This window comes from Lygodium microphyllum, chromosome 26, assembly GCF_053477565.2.
Source record: "Lygodium microphyllum isolate KBCC chromosome 26, Lygodium_microphyllum_v1.1.10, whole genome shotgun sequence".
NCBI lineage: Eukaryota > Viridiplantae > Streptophyta > Polypodiopsida > Schizaeales > Lygodiaceae > Lygodium > Lygodium microphyllum.
This window is the reverse complement of record NC_141160.1, coordinates 104545009-104565564: the sequence shown is the minus strand read 5'-3', so window position 1 is coordinate 104565564 and position 20556 is coordinate 104545009. Positions and strand designations below refer to the sequence as shown.

General features: G+C 38.8%; 1 protein-coding gene across 2 annotated transcripts; it reads right to left on the bottom strand.

Moving 5' to 3' along the window:
* Positions 1–5799: 5799 nt before the first annotated feature.
* On the bottom strand, positions 5800–9752 carry LOC148013627 (trans-cinnamate 4-monooxygenase-like). Of its 2 annotated transcripts, none has more exons than XM_087667783.1 (5): positions 9622–9752; positions 8303–9273; positions 7861–7997; positions 7563–7717; positions 5800–6713 (listed from the first exon to the last, which is right to left on the bottom strand). In XM_087667783.1, exons 2-5 carry the CDS (start codon positions 9256–9258, stop codon positions 6276–6278), a joined length of 1686 nt encoding a protein of 561 aa, XP_087523909.1. In that variant the 5' UTR covers positions 9259–9273; positions 9622–9752; the 3' UTR covers positions 5800–6275. The 2 variants fall into 2 exon arrangements, with proteins under 2 accessions (XP_087523909.1, XP_087523908.1); XM_087667782.1 differs by having other exon boundaries at positions 9517–9633.
* Positions 9753–20556: the final 10804 nt, after the last annotated feature.

The following is a 20556-nucleotide window of genomic DNA, read 5'->3' as shown; positions in this document are numbered from 1 at the left end:
ACTCGCCAAGTCGTCGTACATGTTCTATAGACAATCGGAGTTTTCGTCTAATTGCCAGCTTGCATTGAGAGCAAGGACATGGGACACGCTGATTAAGATAAGCTTCGTGATCTTGAACAACAGGACCTTCTTCGTTTTCCATTTTGTCTACGTTACAATAAAAAAATTGTTTTTGTTATCATTCTTTTTTTTTTGAGATTGTTATCCTCTCCTTCCATCTCTCTATTTTTCTATGACCACGACTACGACCACGACCTAGTACTCAGTACCTAGCACATAATATCATAGCATCTTAGTATCTAGCACCTAGTACTCTAGTATCATAGTGCCAAGTACCCAGTACTATGATACTATGTAGCAGGTGCTAGGGTACCTTAAGCATTATGTAGTAGATGTGAGGTTCTAGGGTACTATGATAGTATGTAATAGATACAAGGTAGTACATACTAGGGTACTATGATACTATCTATCTATCTATCTATCTATCTACCTATCTATTTTTCTATCTATTTATCTACCTTCATAATACTTGGGTACAATAGCAAATATGGGTAGTAAAGACTCATACACAAATATAGAGAGGGGGAGGGTGAAATATGATGGTACTCTTGTATCAACACAAGTGGAAGCTTCTATAATGTAGTTTCTAGGATAATGTATTTGTACCCTTTGTACCTAGATGGACTCATTCTTAGTAAGGTGAATCGCCAATCCTATTCTTAGTGAGGTGGACTCATTCTTAGTACACACTATCGTAGTACCCTAAGCTTATTGTAAGGTCCTATTTACTTTTCCCTCTTCCTCTCCCTCCCTCTTTCTCTCCCTCTCTCATTTCCTCTCCCTCCCTCACCATGACCCTCTCTTTCTCTCTTTTCCTATTAGGTTTAATGATTTTTATCTATTTTTCTCTCTCCTCTCTCTCATATTTTTTTCTCTCTCCTCTCCGTCTCTCATTTCCCTTTCTCTCTTTCTCCCTCTCTCATTTCCTCTCCCTCTCTCACCCTCACCCTCTTTCTCTCTTTCTCTATTAGGTTTAATGATTTTTTCTCTTTTTCTCTCTCCTCTCCCTATCTCATTTTTTTCTCTCTCATCTCCCTCTCTCATTTCCTCCCCTTCCCTCACCCTAACCCTCGCTTTCTCTCTTTTCCTATTAGGTTTAATGATTTTTCTCTTTTTCTCTCTCCTCTCTCTCTCATTTCTTTTTCTCTCTCCTCTCCCTCTCTCATTTCCCTCTCTCTTTCTCTCCCTCTCTCATTTCCTCTCCCTCCCTCACTCTAACCCTCTCTTTCTCTCTTTCTCTATTAGACTTAATGATTTTTTCTCTTTTTCTCTCTCCTCTCCCTCTCTCATTTCCCTTTCTTTCTTTCTCTCCCTCTCTCATTTCCTCTCCCTTCCTCACCCTGACCCTCTCTTTCTCTCTTTTCCTATTAGGTTTAATGATATTTCTCTCTCCTCTCTCTCTCATTTCTTTTTCTCTCTCCTCTCCCTCTCTCATTTCCTTTTCTCTCTTCCTCTCCCTCTCTCATTTCCTCTCTCTCCCTTGCCCTCACCCTCTCTTTCTCTCTTTCCTTATTAGGTTTAATGATTTTTCTCTTTTTCTCTCTCCTCTTTCTCTCTCTCTCTCTCATTTTTTTCTCTCTCCTCTCCCTCTCTCATTTACCTTTCTCTCTTTCTCTCCCTCTCTCATTTCCTGTCCCTCCCTCACCTTGACCCTCTCTTTCTCTATTAGATTTAATGATTTTTTTCTCTTTTTCTTTCTCCTCTCCCTCTCTCATTTGTTTATTTCTCCTCTCCCTCTCTTATTTCCCTTTCTTTCTTTCTCTCCCTCTCTCATTTCCTCTCCCTCCCTCACCCTGACCCTCTCTTTCTCTCTTTTCCCATTAGGTTTAATGATCTTTCTCTCTTTTTCTCTCTCCTCTCTCTCTCATTTCCTTTTGTCTCTCTTCTCTCTCTCTCATTTCCTTTTCTCTCTTCCTCTCCCTCTCTCATTTCCTCTCCCTCCCTCGCCCTCACCCTCACCCACGCCCTCTCTTTCTCTCTTTTCCTATTATTATTAACATCTTATCTTTTTTTCTCTCTCCTCTCATTCTCTCTTTTTTTCTCTCTCCTCTCTCTCTCATTTCCTTTTGCTCTCTTCCTCTCCTCCTCTCATTTCTTCTCCCTCCCTCTCCCTCTCTCATTTCCCTATTATGTTTAATGTCTTCCTCTCCCTCTCTCATTTCCTCCCCCTCTCTTTCTCTCTCTCTCTCTCCCTCTCTCTTCCTTTCCCATTTGCTCCCCCTCTCCCTCTCCCTCGCTTTCTCTCTCTCTTCCTCTCTCTCTCTCTCTCATTTCCTCCCCCTCCCTCTCTCATTCCTCCCTCTCCCTCTCTTTAATTTCCCTCTTTTTCTATCTCTCCCTCTCCTTCTCTCTCATTTCCTCTCCCTCTCTCATTATACACAAATTATATAAAAAATAAATAAATAAGAGAGAGAATACACTCTCTCTCCCTCTCGTTCTCTCATTTCATCCCCCTCCCTCTTCCATTTCCTCCCTCTCCCTCTCCCTCTCTTTCTCTCTCTCTCCCTCTCCCTCTCCCTCTCCCTCTCTTTCTCTCTCATTTCCTCTCCCCCTCTCAATATATATACACAAATCATATTAAAAAAAGTAAAAGAGAGAGAGAATGCACTCTCCCTCCCTCTCCCTCTCTCATTTCCTCCCCCTCCCTCTCCCTCTCCCTCTCCCTCTCTTTCTCTCCCTCCCTCTCCCTCTCCCTCTCGTTCTCTCTCATTTCCTCTCCCTCTCTCAATATACACAAATTAAACCCTAAACAAGTAAAAGAGAGAGAGAATGGACTCATCGTAAGGATTTGGCGAGGGTTTGGCGGCTCCTCTTCGTGATGGCGGCTCCTCCTCTCCTTCGGGAACGGCGGCGGCGGCAAGCCTTCTTCTTCTCCCTCTCTCACCCTCTATACAAAACAATCGCTCTCTCTCTCGCTCTCCCTCTTGAAATGTTTCACGAATGCGTGAAATGAAACGTGCTCAGGTTTCGACCCTCTTTTTTTTCCCTGTGGGGTGTCACAAATGCGACGCTAATAGTGACACCGCTATTCCTGCATTGCTACCCGTCATCGCTATACTTGCGTTTCCTTGTAGTGGTATGGCTGAAGGTTGGCTAGTGTTGAGGCATTAGTGCATATTTCAAAGTGGCTGCTGATAGTGGATTTAGATGTGGTGGTTGAAAATGGGGTAGAAAAGAGGATGAATGATGCCATGGAGGAGAAAGGGAATCATTTTTGTATGTTTCATTATGCATCATCAAGAAATGTCTTGATAGGTACCAGCAAGCCAGAAGAGAACGGGAGGAAGCACGAGTTAGAAGTTTAGCATATCACACATTATCGATCGGTTCAATATTCCAAAGACATGGGAAAGATGCCACGATTCATGCCTATGAGGTGGTTGCATGAAGCTTTGACTGCAGCTTTGTTCAAAGGGATAGAGGTCTCTAGAGAGAAGTGGAAATTCTTGAGGGGATGTACTCCAAAGGTGATTGCATGCTTTCTTTGTTGTCAAATCTAAATTTTATACGCAATAACTAACCTAGCCGTTTTGATATATAGTGTATCATGGTCATGTGGGCGACATTTTAGATCAGATGGCCCAATTTAGAGTTATGTCAGACTAGGAGTTGTTTCGATCATCATTTGGACTTTTGCATGGTCTACGTTAGTACGCTCTCTAATGCTTCAATAGGTGGATTCAATGCTCTAGACTGGCCCCGGAGGGAGCCTCAAGGATGCCTCACTCAATCTACGGAGGGGGTGGTTTTGGGGGATGCTATGGAGATGCAGCTGTTGTGTCCTCATGGCCGGTTTCCACTCCTTGCTCTCATATCGGTTCCAAAGAGAGTGGCTCAAGTGGGTGTTGTGGAGGCACCAATGTAGTGTTTCTATATCATGGGTCTAGTAGACAGTTATCACCTCTAGGGTTTGTCACACCCGTAGGGATGTCTACTCTCATGACTTTAGGTTTCACTCAACCATCCATAGGTCATACCCCTATGGGTGCTACTCCGAGAGATATCCCCCCCATAGGTACACCAAATGGATAGAGATCTCTTAGTTATGCCTAGGAGCATAGTCGTAGGTGGGAGAAGGTGCACCTTAGATATATCCTAGTAGGATAGTATACCTTGTGGATGAGAAAACATGTGTCATGATCATGAATGATGAGGGGAGGAGGGTGATGGCTCACATAAGAGAGTTGTGCCAACAAGTATTTAGACACAATATTTTAGACTATTGGAAAAGTATACTAGAGGGGAGCAAGGACTATGTGATTGCATCCTTGCATGAGGAGTTTCCCATACCTATGATGGTAGAGAGGTTTTTCATAGGATGGATAATGGATTGTATACGTGTATATATGTCACACAGATGAGAAAATACATGCAAGGAAATCAAGAGTGGTGCTTCAAAGCCCGAGTGATTAGACATAGAGGATTGGCTAAGACTTAGGGAGAAGAGATTCTCCAAGATGATGGCGGTAACAGTGGGAGGTTAGGGTATGATTGGAGGCAGGGGTTGTGCATCATTTGGGGAATGGTGGCCATAGAACTTATTTGAAGGATTTTGTAAGTTTTCTTTTGGTTGTTCTCACTTTCTTATTTAGAATATCACTTGTACTAATAACCTTATTTCTAACAATACTACTTTGTTTTCTTTACAGTACTCCATCACAAACCACAATCTTACATATTTGGAGACTCAATATGCAAAGAGACATGGTCTCACTGCACTCATCAATAGATTGTATGCACGTGGCAACCTAGTAAGTCATGCCTATTTCTTGTTTTCAATCATTAGTTTTTTTGTGATGCATTATGTATTGTGGATTAATCTCTGGTTGTTTATATTGTAGAGTCCATTTGACACTCCATTGTAAGACGAGCTCTTGAATGGCGAGAAACTAGAGCAATCACTTGGATTCATGGAGCATATATCCTTTCCTTTTTTTCCCTGTGATCCATACAGGCTCTTTCCATATAGCATTCATTGGATATATTTCTCATTCTTTGTATGGACTTTTCATATTGCGATATCTATACATACATTTCCATGTTTATTTTGCACTCTCCCTCTATTGTTCCATGTAGTTTTATGAGTTGTCATCATTGATATTGTACTTATTTGAATATTGAATCAACAACTCTTCTTTTTCAATATCTCATGATGCACGTATCTCCACGATGATTGTGTACTCAATTTATTATTGCTTTATGGAACATTCTTCATCACATGGTGTTGGAAGCTGACAAGGCAGCATGCTGCCACCTATTTTTTTAAAAATGTATCCATTGATATTAGATATTTAGGATAGAAATCATACCTCTATGAAGATAGCTTCTTGTGGTTTTTTATAGTTCTATGATTCATGATTTATACTTTCATTTGTTATCATATTATTAGGACATTATTGTATTGGATTCCTACTTTTAAGTACTTCGTAGTATCTTTCTTTGTTAGTACTTGAGGTTTTATAGAGACTATAACAACAATCTATTTGATTGAGAGGCCAATAACAGACATGGATAGTAGGAATCTAGCCCTTGGGAGGGCTAGATCCCAAAAAAAAAATCTCTACAAACATTGGTATACCACAAGTATTTCTATAATTGTTAGTTTAGTAATTGAAATAAGCATTAGTAAAATTTCAATATTTATCGATGCATATCCCAAGGCTCATATGGTGTATTTTTTGATGGAAATATCATTGTACCCATATTGATACATATTCTGAAGCTTATTCCAATGTTTGGAGCTTATATTTTAAGACATTTTTGCATGTATTCTCATCTTCAATTTCATCGGTATGCCCACTATCTATTGTAGTGATGGTTGTTTCTAGTATCCATTAGGATTACTCATGGCATCAAAACTTGGTTGTTTTTGGCTTCATGAAGTTATATTTTTTATTAGCTAATTAAATTGATCCTTTGATAAACAAAACTTGAGGATGATGATTAAAATCTTAACTTGGTGTCGTATGTTTTGAAAAGGTTGGGTTTGTTACAATGGGTTGAGTATATTATGCAAAATTTGGAAATACACTTCTTTATGTATATATACTTTTCTATATGCTTTAGTAATTAGTTGAGAATGTCTGATGAAGAAGCCAGTTTGCAAAGGCATTTCTATCTATGATGGTTTGATTTTGTCAATCATCACACCCCCATTAAACCATTTGAAAAAATGGGCATTTTTGCTGTATGTTATGCTCACACATGTATATGCTTCAAAGGTCTCTTGGCTTCAAAACAACATTGGATTTCATAGCCAAGGTGAGGCTAAACTGGCTACCAACCTCCTCCATGCTCACTTTGTCCACTCCAAGAGGAGGTAATATCTCAAATGCTTGCACTAATCGACCGAGTACAAGCCCCAAAATTGACAGTGCGATCATGCTTCCTGGGCAACTTCTCCTCCCTGAGCCGAAGGGGATATATTTAAAATGATTACCATTTGGATCTATCTTGTTTTCTATGAACCTTTCTGGTTGGAAGTCCTCTGGCCTATCCCACCATTTGGGATTGTTGGCAATGCTCCATGCATTCACTAGAATCCTGCAACCTGCAGGCACATCATAATCCCCTATCTTAGATGCTTCCAGGTTCATGTGTGGCAATAGCAAGGGGATGACCATGTGCTTTCTTAGAATCTCCTTTATAAATGCCTGCACCATGCACAAATCTTGTTTAGACATGAGTGACACATCTCATATTAGCATCATTACATTGACAAATGACCAGATGGATATATATGTTGTTAGACATGCATCTAATATGTATAAGGGATACATATCACAATACCTCTAGACAAGTAAAAACATTAATGGTCTATATAGATACTCACCATAAAGCAAACAAAGCTTGTTCAAACATCAGAATGTGCCAGGAGCTCAAGAGATGGTAGATAGTGATACAACTAGTATATGCTAAATGTGCAAATCATGTGTGATGTGTCTCATCTATAGTGTAGACCACATACATTTACACATGATTTCTCATTGCATATATAGCTAATTAGATGGAAACATGTCTAGATAGTGACAAATATGGATGTTATAGTAGGCATGATTTTAGTGTCCAATATTTGCAAATTTGCAAATCTTTAAAAAAAGAAAAGAAAAAAGAGTACTAAACTTAAGTAGGTTGATTGATAACTTTTTAAAACACCATTCTTCACACTTTGAGAAGTTCTAGATAAAATTGACCTAGCATTTGCTACAAATTTTAGGAATATCCCATTTTTATAATATATATTGTAATATATTCACAATGATGTATGCGATATCTTCTATATATCTCATCTAGAGCTTTAAAAAATCCACAAAAAAGTTAGTAAATTAAATATATATGACTTTCTTTAAGTCATCCATGAATTCCACTCTCACACATAACATACTTTTTGGACTCATGTGGGTTGCTAGTAGTACAAATCACAGGTAAATAAATGGCTGAAAACACATAGGGTGCATACAATATATAAGTTAATAGTTATATAAATTAGCACAATTAATTACCTGCAAATAGGGAAGATTAGTTATATCAGGTTCTGCGATAGGAATACCCTTGCCCAACACATTGTCTAGTTCATCTCTGAGCTTGTTTTGAATGGGGGGATTGTTCACTAACTCAGCAATACCCCACTCTGAAGACCACAAGGTAGTCTCGATGGCTGTAAGAGAAAAGGAACCCACACATCAATTACCTCATTGTAATTGGATCAAGTCCTAATTAATAATCCTACTCCTATTTTGGATGAACCCTCACATTCTACTTCATTAAAATTGGATAAAGCCACAATCATCAGACAAATACCTGCGACGTTCATGTTTTGGATAAGGTAAAGGACACTATTCTCACTGATTTCTCCTTTCAAATGTGCATCAAGAAAGTAATCAACACCGATCTTGTTGGCAAAAACACCGATCTTGTTGGCAAGTCCATTTAGTAATCTGGAAAAGTTTCAATTGGGAAGCTTGTCACATGGAGGGAATATAATGAAATGTAACTTCTTTTATTCTTATGAAGTGATTATGAAAAATAATATTGGTAACTTCGATATAAGACCTTCAACTCGAAATTTCGGAGGGATTGTTGAATCAAATTACACATATTTGCCATTTTATAACTAAAAAGCTCAATACCTTATTCTTAAAAATCGGAAGGTCTTCATTTAAAAAAAGTAAATATCTACATTTCATTTTACATTAAACCAAGAAAATGCTGGCACATGTAAATGACAAGGAAGAAGGCTTACTGCTTGCGATCGTTAAGGAAACCATCTCTGAGGAAGAGGAGGCGGCGCTGGTTGGCGTCCCAGACTTGCCTGAGATAGCCACCCAGCAGGGGCTTCAAGGCAGGCAGGAAGTCGCCATAGTTATACTTGAAGCTCTGGGCAAGACGGCCGTTATCGCGGTTGAGGGCCATGAGCTGACGGTACAGCGGATCATCCTGGCCGTCGAATCGCCGGCCGAACATCATGCGGTACACGATGTTGTACATCATGAGCTGGAGCCGGTCGCGCACCAGGATTCCCTTAGTTGAAGTGGCAGGATCCTGAGTCGTCCACGTGGCAAGATCCTGGACCGCAGCCTCCACCTCGGCTTGCCACGCAGCGGCGCTCGATTGGACGATCTTGTGGGTGAAGAACGGGAGGGTGGCGATGCGGCGCATGCGACGCCAGTGGTCGCCGTAGTCGGCGAAAACCATGTCCTGGCCGCCGCCGGTTGTCAGATCGAAAACCAGGTTGCGCGCCCTGGAGCCGAATTCCGCGCCCCGGGCCTGCAGCACCTCCCGAGCCCCCTCCGGCGACGACACCACCACCACGCGTCGCCGCCCCATTCGTAGCAGGCACACGTCCCCGTGCCGAGCCGCCAGCTCCGCCAACCCCCGAGCCGTCAAACCCCCTCGGAACTGTAGCCAGTTCCCCACTATCGGTAGCCCCCGCGGCCCCGGCGGCAGCTTCATTAATCCCGACTTCTTCTTCGACCTCCCCTCCCTCATCTGCAGCTGCTTGGTCACCTGAAGCAGCAGCAGCATCATGAGGAGACCGGCCATCGCGCTGCTCCATAGCAGTGTACTATTCGTGATCCATGGTGATGACCTTAGTATAAGCTTAATATTGTCAATCAGTCGGCTGTAATCGTCGAAGTTCATGATTAGGGAGTTCATCGCACTCAATCTCCACGTCCATGCTGCGCATTTCTCCATCATGAAGCAGTACTTAATCTGTATTACAGCAGGAGCGGAAGCTTGTTTGAGTTAACGAGCGCACAGAGAGAGAGAGAGAGAGAGAGAGAGAGAGAGAGAGAGAGAGTGTGTGTGTGTGTGTGTGTGTGTGTGTATGTGTGTGTGCGCGCGCGTTTCTCAAAGGTCTTGTTTTCCTCTGCGTTTGCCAATTACCCCGGTGAAGCGCGTTTTATACACGAGTAGAGAGAGAGAGAGAGAGAGAGAGAGAGTATGTGTGTGTACTGTTCGTTCTCCTGTCGTTAACAGTGCCATATATACGCCATTTACTACCTCAGACTTCTTCTCTCATGACAACGTTATAATCAACAGAGAAGCAAAATTTACTACCTCTTCTTCTCTTGACTTTTTTTGTTCATAAAATTCTTAATCTGTTGGCTTGGTCCACATTAGCTAGCTACATGCCGTTCGCCGTTTCCACCCTTTCTTCTGCTAATTTCCCATTGGGTTGTGGAGGCCAGCTGCAGGGTAAGGAATGGTAAACACGCTCTTCACTCCGTCATGCACGATAAGTGAACTGTAAAAAATGCGGCCATGGATCCCGCAGCAAAGCAAGTGTGGGAAGTGTGAGGGGCATCTTTCTTTAAAGCAATCTACTTGTCACTTGACACTCGTAAAGCATGTGCGTCTTTTTCTTTACAATTCGCGGCGCTTTGTCCACGCGAAAAGATAGTTGAATTATTTGAACAAAATTACACCTTACTGAGGTTTGATGAAAAGGGAGATTTTGGTCACGTTCTCCCTTTCTAACTTGCCTAATTTCCCATATAAGTTCCATATGCCTAAGTCTTAAAAGGCTATATCTTGCAAAGAGAGTAAGATTCTAAAAGATATGGGAGTTTCTATGGTGCCAAATGATTTGTAATGCCACTAGGCGAATGGGCTGTGCTGCCAAAAATCTGTGCTTGTTGTGAGTGCAAAACCCTCCAAGAACCCAGCAATTCAATAGATTTGATTCCGCATGAACAATAGGAAAATCCGTGAAAACTAACTCCCAAATCCGCAAACCAAAGCAATCGTTCCAGAACACATGAGCAAGGGTCTCAATGTATCCACAAGAGGGACATGAGTCATTGGCCTGGCCTCTATCTTTAAGCTTTGCCCCCACAAATAGAGCCCCTCTCATCACCTTCAACAGAAAGAGCCTGTCCCTTAGGGGAAATTTTAATATCCATGAGCTAGCCAGGAGGTAAGCTACATCATCTGACGAAAGCTGAGGATCCCAAAGGCGGGAGAGAACCTCACAATCACTAAAGCATTTGCAGCACTTTGTCGACTACTAATCCTTTGTTTAGTGCGTATAAGTATTTTGATATTTCTGTCAGAAATAATTACATTGCCTCTCTTTGTATACTACGAGCTAGACCAAAAAGAAAGGTTGCCCTCCATTTTAGACTTTAGCCTTTTTCTAGAGTTTGTAACCAATGTGTTCTTTTTTTCTAACTTTCCTCAAAAGAGCACACACATCCTTTACAACACTAGCCAAAAGAATCTCGGAATATATTCTATCTTGTTTTTCTATGGCTAGTGACTACCTAGTACACCAAATAACTCTAATAATTATGGCCCTAATTAGGTTCCATAACTTTAGTGTCTCTTCACCAAGTCTTCCTTTGTCACCAAAAAGAGCAAGAGTTCATTTTGATAGTGGCATTCGATCTTGCTAAGTTGACTCATCACTTAGCTTTGTGCCATAACACTTGGACAATTGGGTAGCGCTATAATACATGTGGGATGGGCTCATTGGCCCTCACACAAAACGGACAACATGGTGAGACTTTCACAAACTTTGCAACATGATCCTTGGTGTTTAGCTTCTTAGTTCACACCTTCAAAAGCAAGGTACTCAATTTGTTAGAGGGAGTGCTCCTCCATACTTTTTGTATTGTGCACCTTCAAGACTTCCAATGATCCTTAGGGAAGTGAGCTTTCTAGAGCTTGCGAAGTTTGAGAAAATTATAATCCTTTCTTTTATCAATATCATTTTTGTTTTTGATAGCTATTGCCACTTTGCCTCTTATTGTCACTAATGTCATTGGGAGACGTTTTCTAGGTAAAACTTGAACACTAGGCTAATCATACCCCTTATTGGTAATTAGCTCTTCTCGCTAGAGTGTTTCAACTTGGTAGAGATTGAATTTGTTCGTTGGAGTGTTAAGTGCCATGAAGTTGGTTGCATTAGGTTGCCAAAGACTTGGCCATCTTTGTGAACCCTTATAGTCTGATGCAATGCTAAGCTTAATGTGTTCCAATTCTTCAATAATGCAATAGCAATAAATGATGATTGGATCTTAAAATCCATGTCCGTAAACAAGAATATCCTCTCCTAAGAGATTAGACTACTTGCCTTTTTGCCAATGTGGCCTTCTTCATCCAATCTATGACTATCTGAACCCAAGGAAGGTCTATCTCTAGCATAAGGATGAGTTTGAAAACCAACTTGGTTGCCATACTAGCCATAGCTTTTGCGCCACCTAGAATGTCATTCCCCTTTGGATCACATGCCTTTGGTCAAACCATTGTGTGCCAATAGGCCAAATTTGCATACCTCTATATGAAGTCACATGCTTTTTTTAAAAGTGAATTACACCATGCTTGAAAGAAGGTGTCATATAGAAATCTTAGTCTCCACTTTTGCAAGCATCGGATCCAATTTTTGTTTCTCCATGAATCCATACTCCTTCATCCATTCCTCCACTTCTAGTAAAGATAGAGGTAGCATCTTAGTTTTCCAAATGCTAGTCAAAGAGCTTGAAACATGGCATAACATGTTATAACCATCAAGAAAGGTATCAACATTTTGGTTATTGGGTTCTATAATATTAGTCTTTCCATTAGCAAAAATTTTGAGTGTAGAATTGGGAACCATTAGGTAAAGGTAGGACTTTGAGGGCTCCACATTGAATCTTGTGGTCGTCAATTATCATAAGTGAAGGATGTGTCATCATTGAAAATAATATAGGAGCAATGGGGTACCCTTATTTAATCTCATTAATTGAGAGCATTGTGATTTGACCACATTAATACTAATAGATATAGTGGCATTCTAAATAGCTAGCCTATCATTTTATAGAACTGGGGTCCAAATCCCATCCAAGCTTGTGTGACTAAAATGAAGTCCCATTTGATCTTATGCCAGAAGGCATATTCCATGGTGGATTCCGTGAGGTTTTGCTATGGATTCTGTAAAATTATATTTATTGCCGGGGCTCATACACAAGGTGGATTCCTTGTGCGAACAAGTCGATGGGGACACCCGTCCTTTTCGAGTGTCTTGTTAATTTAATGTGCAAGTGGCTAATTCCATAGCGGGTGATTCCGCAAAATACATATTTAAATTAATAGACGTTTATGATTTTAGAGTGCGCACTCGTAATAAATTAAGGTTATGATTGAGTTTTAACCAATTTATTTATTTTGTAGTTGAAGACTGCTAGGTATTCACTTTTGTCGGTTTAATTTTATTATTTTCTAACAATTGTGAATGCTTCAGTTGATGTGTAGAGCAGGTAGCGGTGGCATTGGAAAGCACTAGGCGATAGCATGTATTCAAATTATTTAGAAGAAATTATCATTTTTTATGGGCGCGCACCTTAGGCGTGGCGCCAATATTTATTTTGATGCGCTTATTTATTGAAGCACCTGACATTTATTTATTATTTGATATGCGCATGGGTGCATGATTTAAATATTTGTTATTGGACATTGTATTTGGGCACAGCCTGACTCTTTGGATGCCTAATAGCTTTAATTCTTTAGTGGGACAAAAGCAAACACAAAAGCTAAAGCGTGCTAATTGTAAATTGGACTATTTTTTGAGTTTAGAGATGAATAATATATCAAATATAACATGCTTTGTGGAGCGCTCACACAAGGCAGTGGGGAGATTGTACCCTATTAGTCTTTTGCTTCATATCGTGCAAGTCTTCTCTTTTGTTTTTTGTGCAAAAGTAGAGTTCTTTTGTTCTTGGGGACCTTTCAGCGCTCACTACGTGCGCATACAACATTCCATCTGTGCACTAGTGGTATCACAATGAAGCTGAGATCGAGGGCTTCCAATCACTTACCATCTCGCGCGAAGGCAGAGCTCTTGGAATGATGGAGCTCTACAGTCAGTCTCGTGGTAATCTGTCAATACCAGCGTGTTCCTGGTAGTGAAGAACCCCCTAATATGCTGTTGGATCGCGAAGGACCGGCCTCTACAGGTGGAGGACCACTCGGGAAGTTCCTTTGCAAAAGGTTTTTTCTTAGAGAAAAGGAGATAAGTAACTTCTATTCAATTGAGATTAGAAATCTTATTAAGCTTAATAAAAAGCTTAAGGGCTATAAATTTTCTGTCCATGGCGGAAGTGTGTACTCCCTGGCAACGTCGACATCAACATACTCTCGTCTTGGCGTAGATTAGATAATTCGATTAAGCTTCTTTTCAAAAAAGTTAAAGCTTTAAGCTTTAAGCTTACTAAATCTTCAAGTCTACTAATTCACAAAGGTTAAAATCTCAAGATTCAACTTCTCTCATAGTGAATGTTCGTGTACAGTTAGTCCTAGATGGGTTTTGACTTCCATCGAAGCCCCTATTCACACATGTGGAGGACTGACAGTGCCAAATTCCAACAGATTGCTATACACAGTTTGCATGCATGAATTATCTTCTTGGAAGACGACCATGATATCAAATTCCATATCTGCAAAGAAAAAATACTACAAAAATCCATTTTTAAAAAAAGAGAAGAAATAAGCCTTGTAAACCCGACTTTGAGCTACGCTCATCCCGCTAACAAGATTTCGAGTGTGTGAGGTCTTTTGGAATTTTGTAGGATGTCCAATCAAACCATAGAAGATTTTATGGCTAAAGGTGACCTACCCGACAGTGCCAAATTCCAACAGATTGCTATACACAGTTTGCATGCACGAATTATCTTCTTGGAAGACGACCATGATATCAAATTCCATATCTGCAAAGAAAAAATACTACAAAAATCCATTTTTAAAAAAAGAGAAGAAATAAGCCTTGTAAACCCGACTTTGAGCTACGCTCATCCCGCTAACAAGATTTCGAGTGTGTGAGGTCTTTTGGAATTTTGTAGGATGTCCAATCAAACCATAGAAGATTTTATGGCTAAAGGTGACCTACCCAAACCAACGATGGAGCAAAAACTGGATTTGATTATGATGCAGCTTCAAGAGGAACGAAGAGCACGTCAAACTTTGCAAGCTCAATTGGCCAATCTGCAATGATCTACCACTGACCAAGATAGACTGCAATTTGAAGATCTTATACGACGTATGATAAATGCAACACTTGAAGCGCAATCTATTCAGAAAGAAACAAAGATAAGTAAAAGAAATTTCAAATTTGGTACTTTCAATGGGTCACGTGATGGAAAGACTGTACTTGCTTTTATAAGTCAATTTGATGATTATTTCCATGAAGAACAGTATGCTGAGAAAGACAAAATTAAGTGTGTCACTAATCATCTAGTGGACAGAGCATCCCTATGGTGGAGTGTTGTCCACAAAAGCATTGATTGTCCTACTACTTGGGAGACTTTCCAAAAGAAATTTTTGCAGAATTTCCTTCCACCCCAATTCCACGAAAAAGTAATCAAACAATGGGATCTTCTACAACAGAGGGATCTAAGCCTATTTCACAATATACCGAGCATTTTTGGAATGCTTTATTTAACTTCGAAAGCTCGAAGATGTACTTGAGGCAACCCATAAACACAAGATTATGTCTGGCTTACTTGGACATTTTTATGTGGAGGTGAACATGTTCAAACCAACGACTCTCGAAGATGCAATTTCATTGGCCCATGACACTGAAGACAAAATTCGAGGACAAGAGAAGCGACCACAACAATTTCAAACTAATGGTAACTTTGGTTCAAGACAATTCAATTCAAAAATTTGAAGATTTAATCAAAACCCTTTCCTTCCAACTTCATTCCGTAAATCTTGGACACGACCCCCTGCTTTACCATCAAACACAAATCCAAACCCTAAGCCATCTTTCCAACAAAATCCCAACATTCCTAAACTTCCCACTATTACCAATAATGTGTCTAAAGCCAAACCTATAGTCTGTTACAAATGTCATGAACTGGACATCTAGCAGCGAATTGTCAATCCAAAAAGCCAATTGTACACATAAATTATTTGGGAGCGACAGAAGATGAAGAACATGAAGAAATGCTAGATTTCACGAAAGACGATGACGATATCGGTACTACTTCAGATACTTTACCAGTTAAAAATCCCCATTTTTTATTAACGATGAAATGTCTTGTGCATGGTAAAGAAAATACTGTTTTACATAATGATGGGAGCACATATGACTTTAGTTTTGCAAAATTGGTCAAAGAATTGAATTTACATACTGTTTCTATACATTATCGCATCAAGATTGCATTCCTAGGCACTAGATACAATGGAACATAAAAAGTGCATGACTTAGAAATTACAATTGGTAATTTTGTTGAATGTAGAAATTTCTTAGTTGTGCCTTTGCAATCTAGTAACATTATCTTAGGAATGCCTTGACGTCATCAGTACAATCCCGATATAGATTATTCCACGCATTCAATGAAGATTCATTCTAATGGAAAACAAATCACATTGCATGGTGTACGCACTTTCGATAATTTTCCATTGCTTAGTCATACACAGGCTAAACGTGCATTATGAAAAGGTAGCAATTATTATTTAATATGGGTGAATGAAATTAAAGCTAAAGAAAATTAGATGCATCCTAGGCATGCACAATTTCTTTCACAATTTCAAGATTGTTTTGTTGCAGACTTACCACCTGGCTTACCACCTATACATCCCGAAGATCACAAAATAGACCTAATTCCTAGATCACAACCACCATGTAAAGCATCATATAGACATAACCAAATTGAACAGAAAGAAATTCAAGCCCAAGTTGAAGAATTGTTAACCCGAGGACTCATTAGACCTAGTAGTTCTCCATTTGGTGCACCTGTCCTATTAGTGAAGAAGAAAAACAATACCTATAGGATGTGCATTGATTATCGTGCCCTAAATAAGATCACTGTTAAGAATAGATATCTGATTCCTAGGGTAGATAATCTTATGGACAATCTACAAGGATCTGCAATATTTAGCAAGATAGATCTTAAATTTGGATGCTATCAAGTAAGATTGGACACATCTGATATATTCAAAACTACATTTAGAACACAATTTGGACACTATGAATTCCTTTTGGTTTAACTAATGCACCAACCACATTCAGTCATATGATAAATTGCATATTTTTTAAGCATCAACATCGTGTGATTACTTTCTTTGATGACATATTGATTTTCAGTAAGAATGAGAATGAGCATTATGAACATTTATCTTTATTTTCAAATTATTGAAAGAGAATCAGTTATATGCTAATCCGAAAAAGAGTAATTTTTTCCAAACACAAATTGAATACCTAGGACATATTGTTTCATCTGAAGGTATTAAAGTTGACCCTAAAAAGATAGAAGTAATTTTGAAGTGGCTGATACCTAAAAATATGCACGAATTACGTTCTTTCTTAGGTCTTGCTAGCTTTTACAAAAAATTTGAGAGAAAATTTTCATTTCTTGCATTACATTTGACAAAATTATTAAAGAAAGGCATTGTGTATCATTTGTCCGACAATCAACGAAAGTCCTTTGATTTACTGAAATATGCTTTAACTCATGCTCCTGTATTGCAATTACCTGACTTCAATAGACCATTTTTTCTAATAGTCATTGATGCTAGCGGATCTGGAATAGGAGCAGTCCTTATGCAAGATTCTCATCCCATAGCCTACTCTAGCTGCAAACTCAAACCCTCTGAATTTAAATATTCTACTTACGATAAGGAATTGCTAGCTATAGTACAAGCTTTACGTCAATGGAAACACTATTTAATGGTATCTAAATTCATGATCAAAACTGACCAACAAAGCATTAAACATCTCCTTAGTCAACCACAAATATCTGACCGATACATTAAATAGGCTGCTTTTATTCAAAGTTTTCATCTACTCATACAATATCAAGACGGAAAAGAGAATGTTGTTGCCGATGCTTTAAGTAGAAGACCGAGTATTCATAATATCTCTGTGATATTTTTTGACTCTCGTCTCCCTATGAAAGATACTTATAACCAAGACCCTAATTTTCAAGCTGATTGGAATAAGTTAGTTGCAAATAATTGGATTTCCATTGATTCATTGTCTTACACTGATGGATTTATGTTTTATGAAAAAAGATTATGTGTAACTGTTCCATTTCGATCATTTGTTTAACATGAAATTCATTTCCCATACCAAGGCCATAGAGGAAATATTTCTACTTTGGGTACACTGATTGAAGATTTTTATTGGCCACACATGGAATCTGATGTATCTAACTTTGTATCTGAATGCTTAATTTGCCAAAGAGTTAAATGACACCATGGTAAACAATATGGTTTATTAATGCCTTTACCAATTCCAAACGACCATGGGAACAGATATCAATGGATTTTATCACTGGTTTGTGCCTAACACTAAAGCTAATCATGACATGATTTGGACTATTGTCGATAGGTTTAGCAAACAAGCATATTTCATTCCATGCAAGAAAATGTGAACTGCATCTCAAGCTGCTCAATTGTTCTTGAAAACTGTTTTCACTAATCATGGTTTGTCAAAAGTTATTATTTCTGACCGTGATTCTAGATTTTGCAATAATTTTTGGATTACTTTGTTTGCTAATTCAGGAATAAAGATTGATTTTTCATCTGCATTTCATCCTGAAACAAATGGACAAACAGAAGCTACTAATAATACTATTTTAGATCTTTTGCGTGCATACACAATTTCAAAACCACAAACATGGGATACACATTTATATTTACTTCAGTTTGCATACAATAACACACCACATACAACTATACAGAAAGCACCATTTGAAATTATTTATGGATATAGATTACCTACACCTATTACATCATTGTCAAACAAAGTTCAAGCTATTGATGATATTGCTAACATGCATGCCACTATTTTTGATGAAGTTAAAGATATGATTACCAAAGCCCAGCAATCATACACAAAACAAGCCAACAAGAAAAGAAAAGCTATGACTTTCAAAGTTGATGATTATGTTTGGTTACGTATTGAAAAGCAAAGATTACAAAGTGTTGACAAACACCCTGTTGTAAAGTTAGCTCCTAGATTTTATGGACCTTTCAAGATCATTCACAAAATCAATGACAATGAATTTAAACTAGAATTAACACAACACTGGAAAATCCAAAACACTTTTCATATCATTTTATTACAACCTTTTAAAGGCCAATTACTTGTACACCATGTCTATGAAAACCCTCCTTTACTAGAAGAAGAAACTGAAATCCTTCAGCCTAAAACTATTCTAGATACTAACTTTATGACCACTAGAACTGGTCGTAGATATTCTAGATAATTGGTTAAGTTTAAAAATCATCCTGTTGAAGAGGCCCAATGGATGCACACTTGAGACCTAAGTGCTTAACCCTCACTGTTGGCTCCACATTGAGCTAGTAGCAATTGATGACAATTGCTATCCCACCTCGAGGATATGATGCCAAGAGGCATATTCCACGATGGATTCCGTGAGGTTTTGCGATGGATTCCATAAAAGTATATTTATTGCCGGGGCTCATACACAAGGTGGATTCCTTGTGCGAAAAAGTCGATGGGGACGCCCATCCTTTTCGGGCGTCTTGTTAATTTAATGTGCAAGTGGGTGATTCCATAGCGGATGATTTCACAAAATACATATTTAAATTAATAGATGTTTATGAGTTTAGAGTGCGCACTCATAATAAATTAAGGTTAGGATTGAGTTCTAACCAATTAATTTATTTTGTAGATGAAGACTACTAGGTATTCACTTTTGTCGGTTTAACTTTATTATTTTCTAACAATTGTGAATGCTTCAGTTGATATGTAGAGCATGTAACGGTGGCGTTGGGAAGCACTGGGCGATAGCGTGTATTCAAGTTATTTAGAAGAAATTATCATTTTTAATGGGCGCACACCTTAGGCATGGCGCCAATATTTATTTTGATACGCTTATTTATTAAAGCACCTGACATTTATTTATTATTTTATATACGCATGGGCGCACGATTTAAATATTTTTTATTGGACATTGTATAGCCCAACTCTTTGGGCGCCCAATAGCTTTAATTCTTTAGTGGGACAAAAGCAAACACAAAAGCTAAAGCGTGCTAATTGTAAATTGGGCTATTTTTTGAGCTTGGAGATGAATAATATATCAAATACATGCTTTGTGGAGCGCTCACACAAGGCATGGAGGGAGATTGTACCCAATTAGTCTTTTGCTTCATGTCATGCAAGTCTTCTCTCTTGTTTTTTGTGCAGAAGTAGAGTTCTTTTGTTCTTGGGGACCTTCCGACGCTCACTACGCGTACATACAACATCCGATATATGCATCATAATCATAAGCCTTAATCCATATCCATGTTTGTTAGCAAAACTATCCACCCCTTTCCAAGGCCAAATCCATTGAGAGAGCAAGATTGAGGATTGCATTGAGAATATGTTGATTGCAAATGCTGATCTTGATATAAAATTTTGGGTAGTAGGAACTTTAATATCCTCAAAGTAAGAATCTTTAGAGAATCTTCAACATGTTGTAGGAGCCAAATACAAAAGTGATCATTAGGGTGTACATCAAGAGCAACACATTTAAAAGTGTTATAGCAATGGGTAACATCCTATACTACAAGATATAGGCCTCATATCGAGGTTCAAAGCGACGCAACTATTCATAAAAAAAAGTGTCCATATCATTGTTAAAAGCGTCGGTATAAATGTCTCTACAAAATCATTGCGAAAACCGTTGCTATCTGCATTGCTATTTGCTAGTGATGGCAATAGTGATATGTGCAGAGAAATCAGCGATGCTAACATTGATGGTTACAAAGGTTTTTTTAATTTTTGGGTAGGGTAACAAGCTACCCTACCACATATAGCACCATGTGTTGTATAATATTTTGCAAAGTAATCACATGTTGGGTATGCAATGGTCGTCAAGACGAGTGCAAAAACTACTTAAACCCACAAGACTGATAACTCATAGAATAAATACAAGACTAGTGTGACGACAACTCAAGACATTACATGGAACCATGGAGAGAGAGGAGAGCCAAAACAAACATGAAATTCTATCTGTAATTATCACAAGATGTTATTTTATACAAAGGATGATAAGTACATCT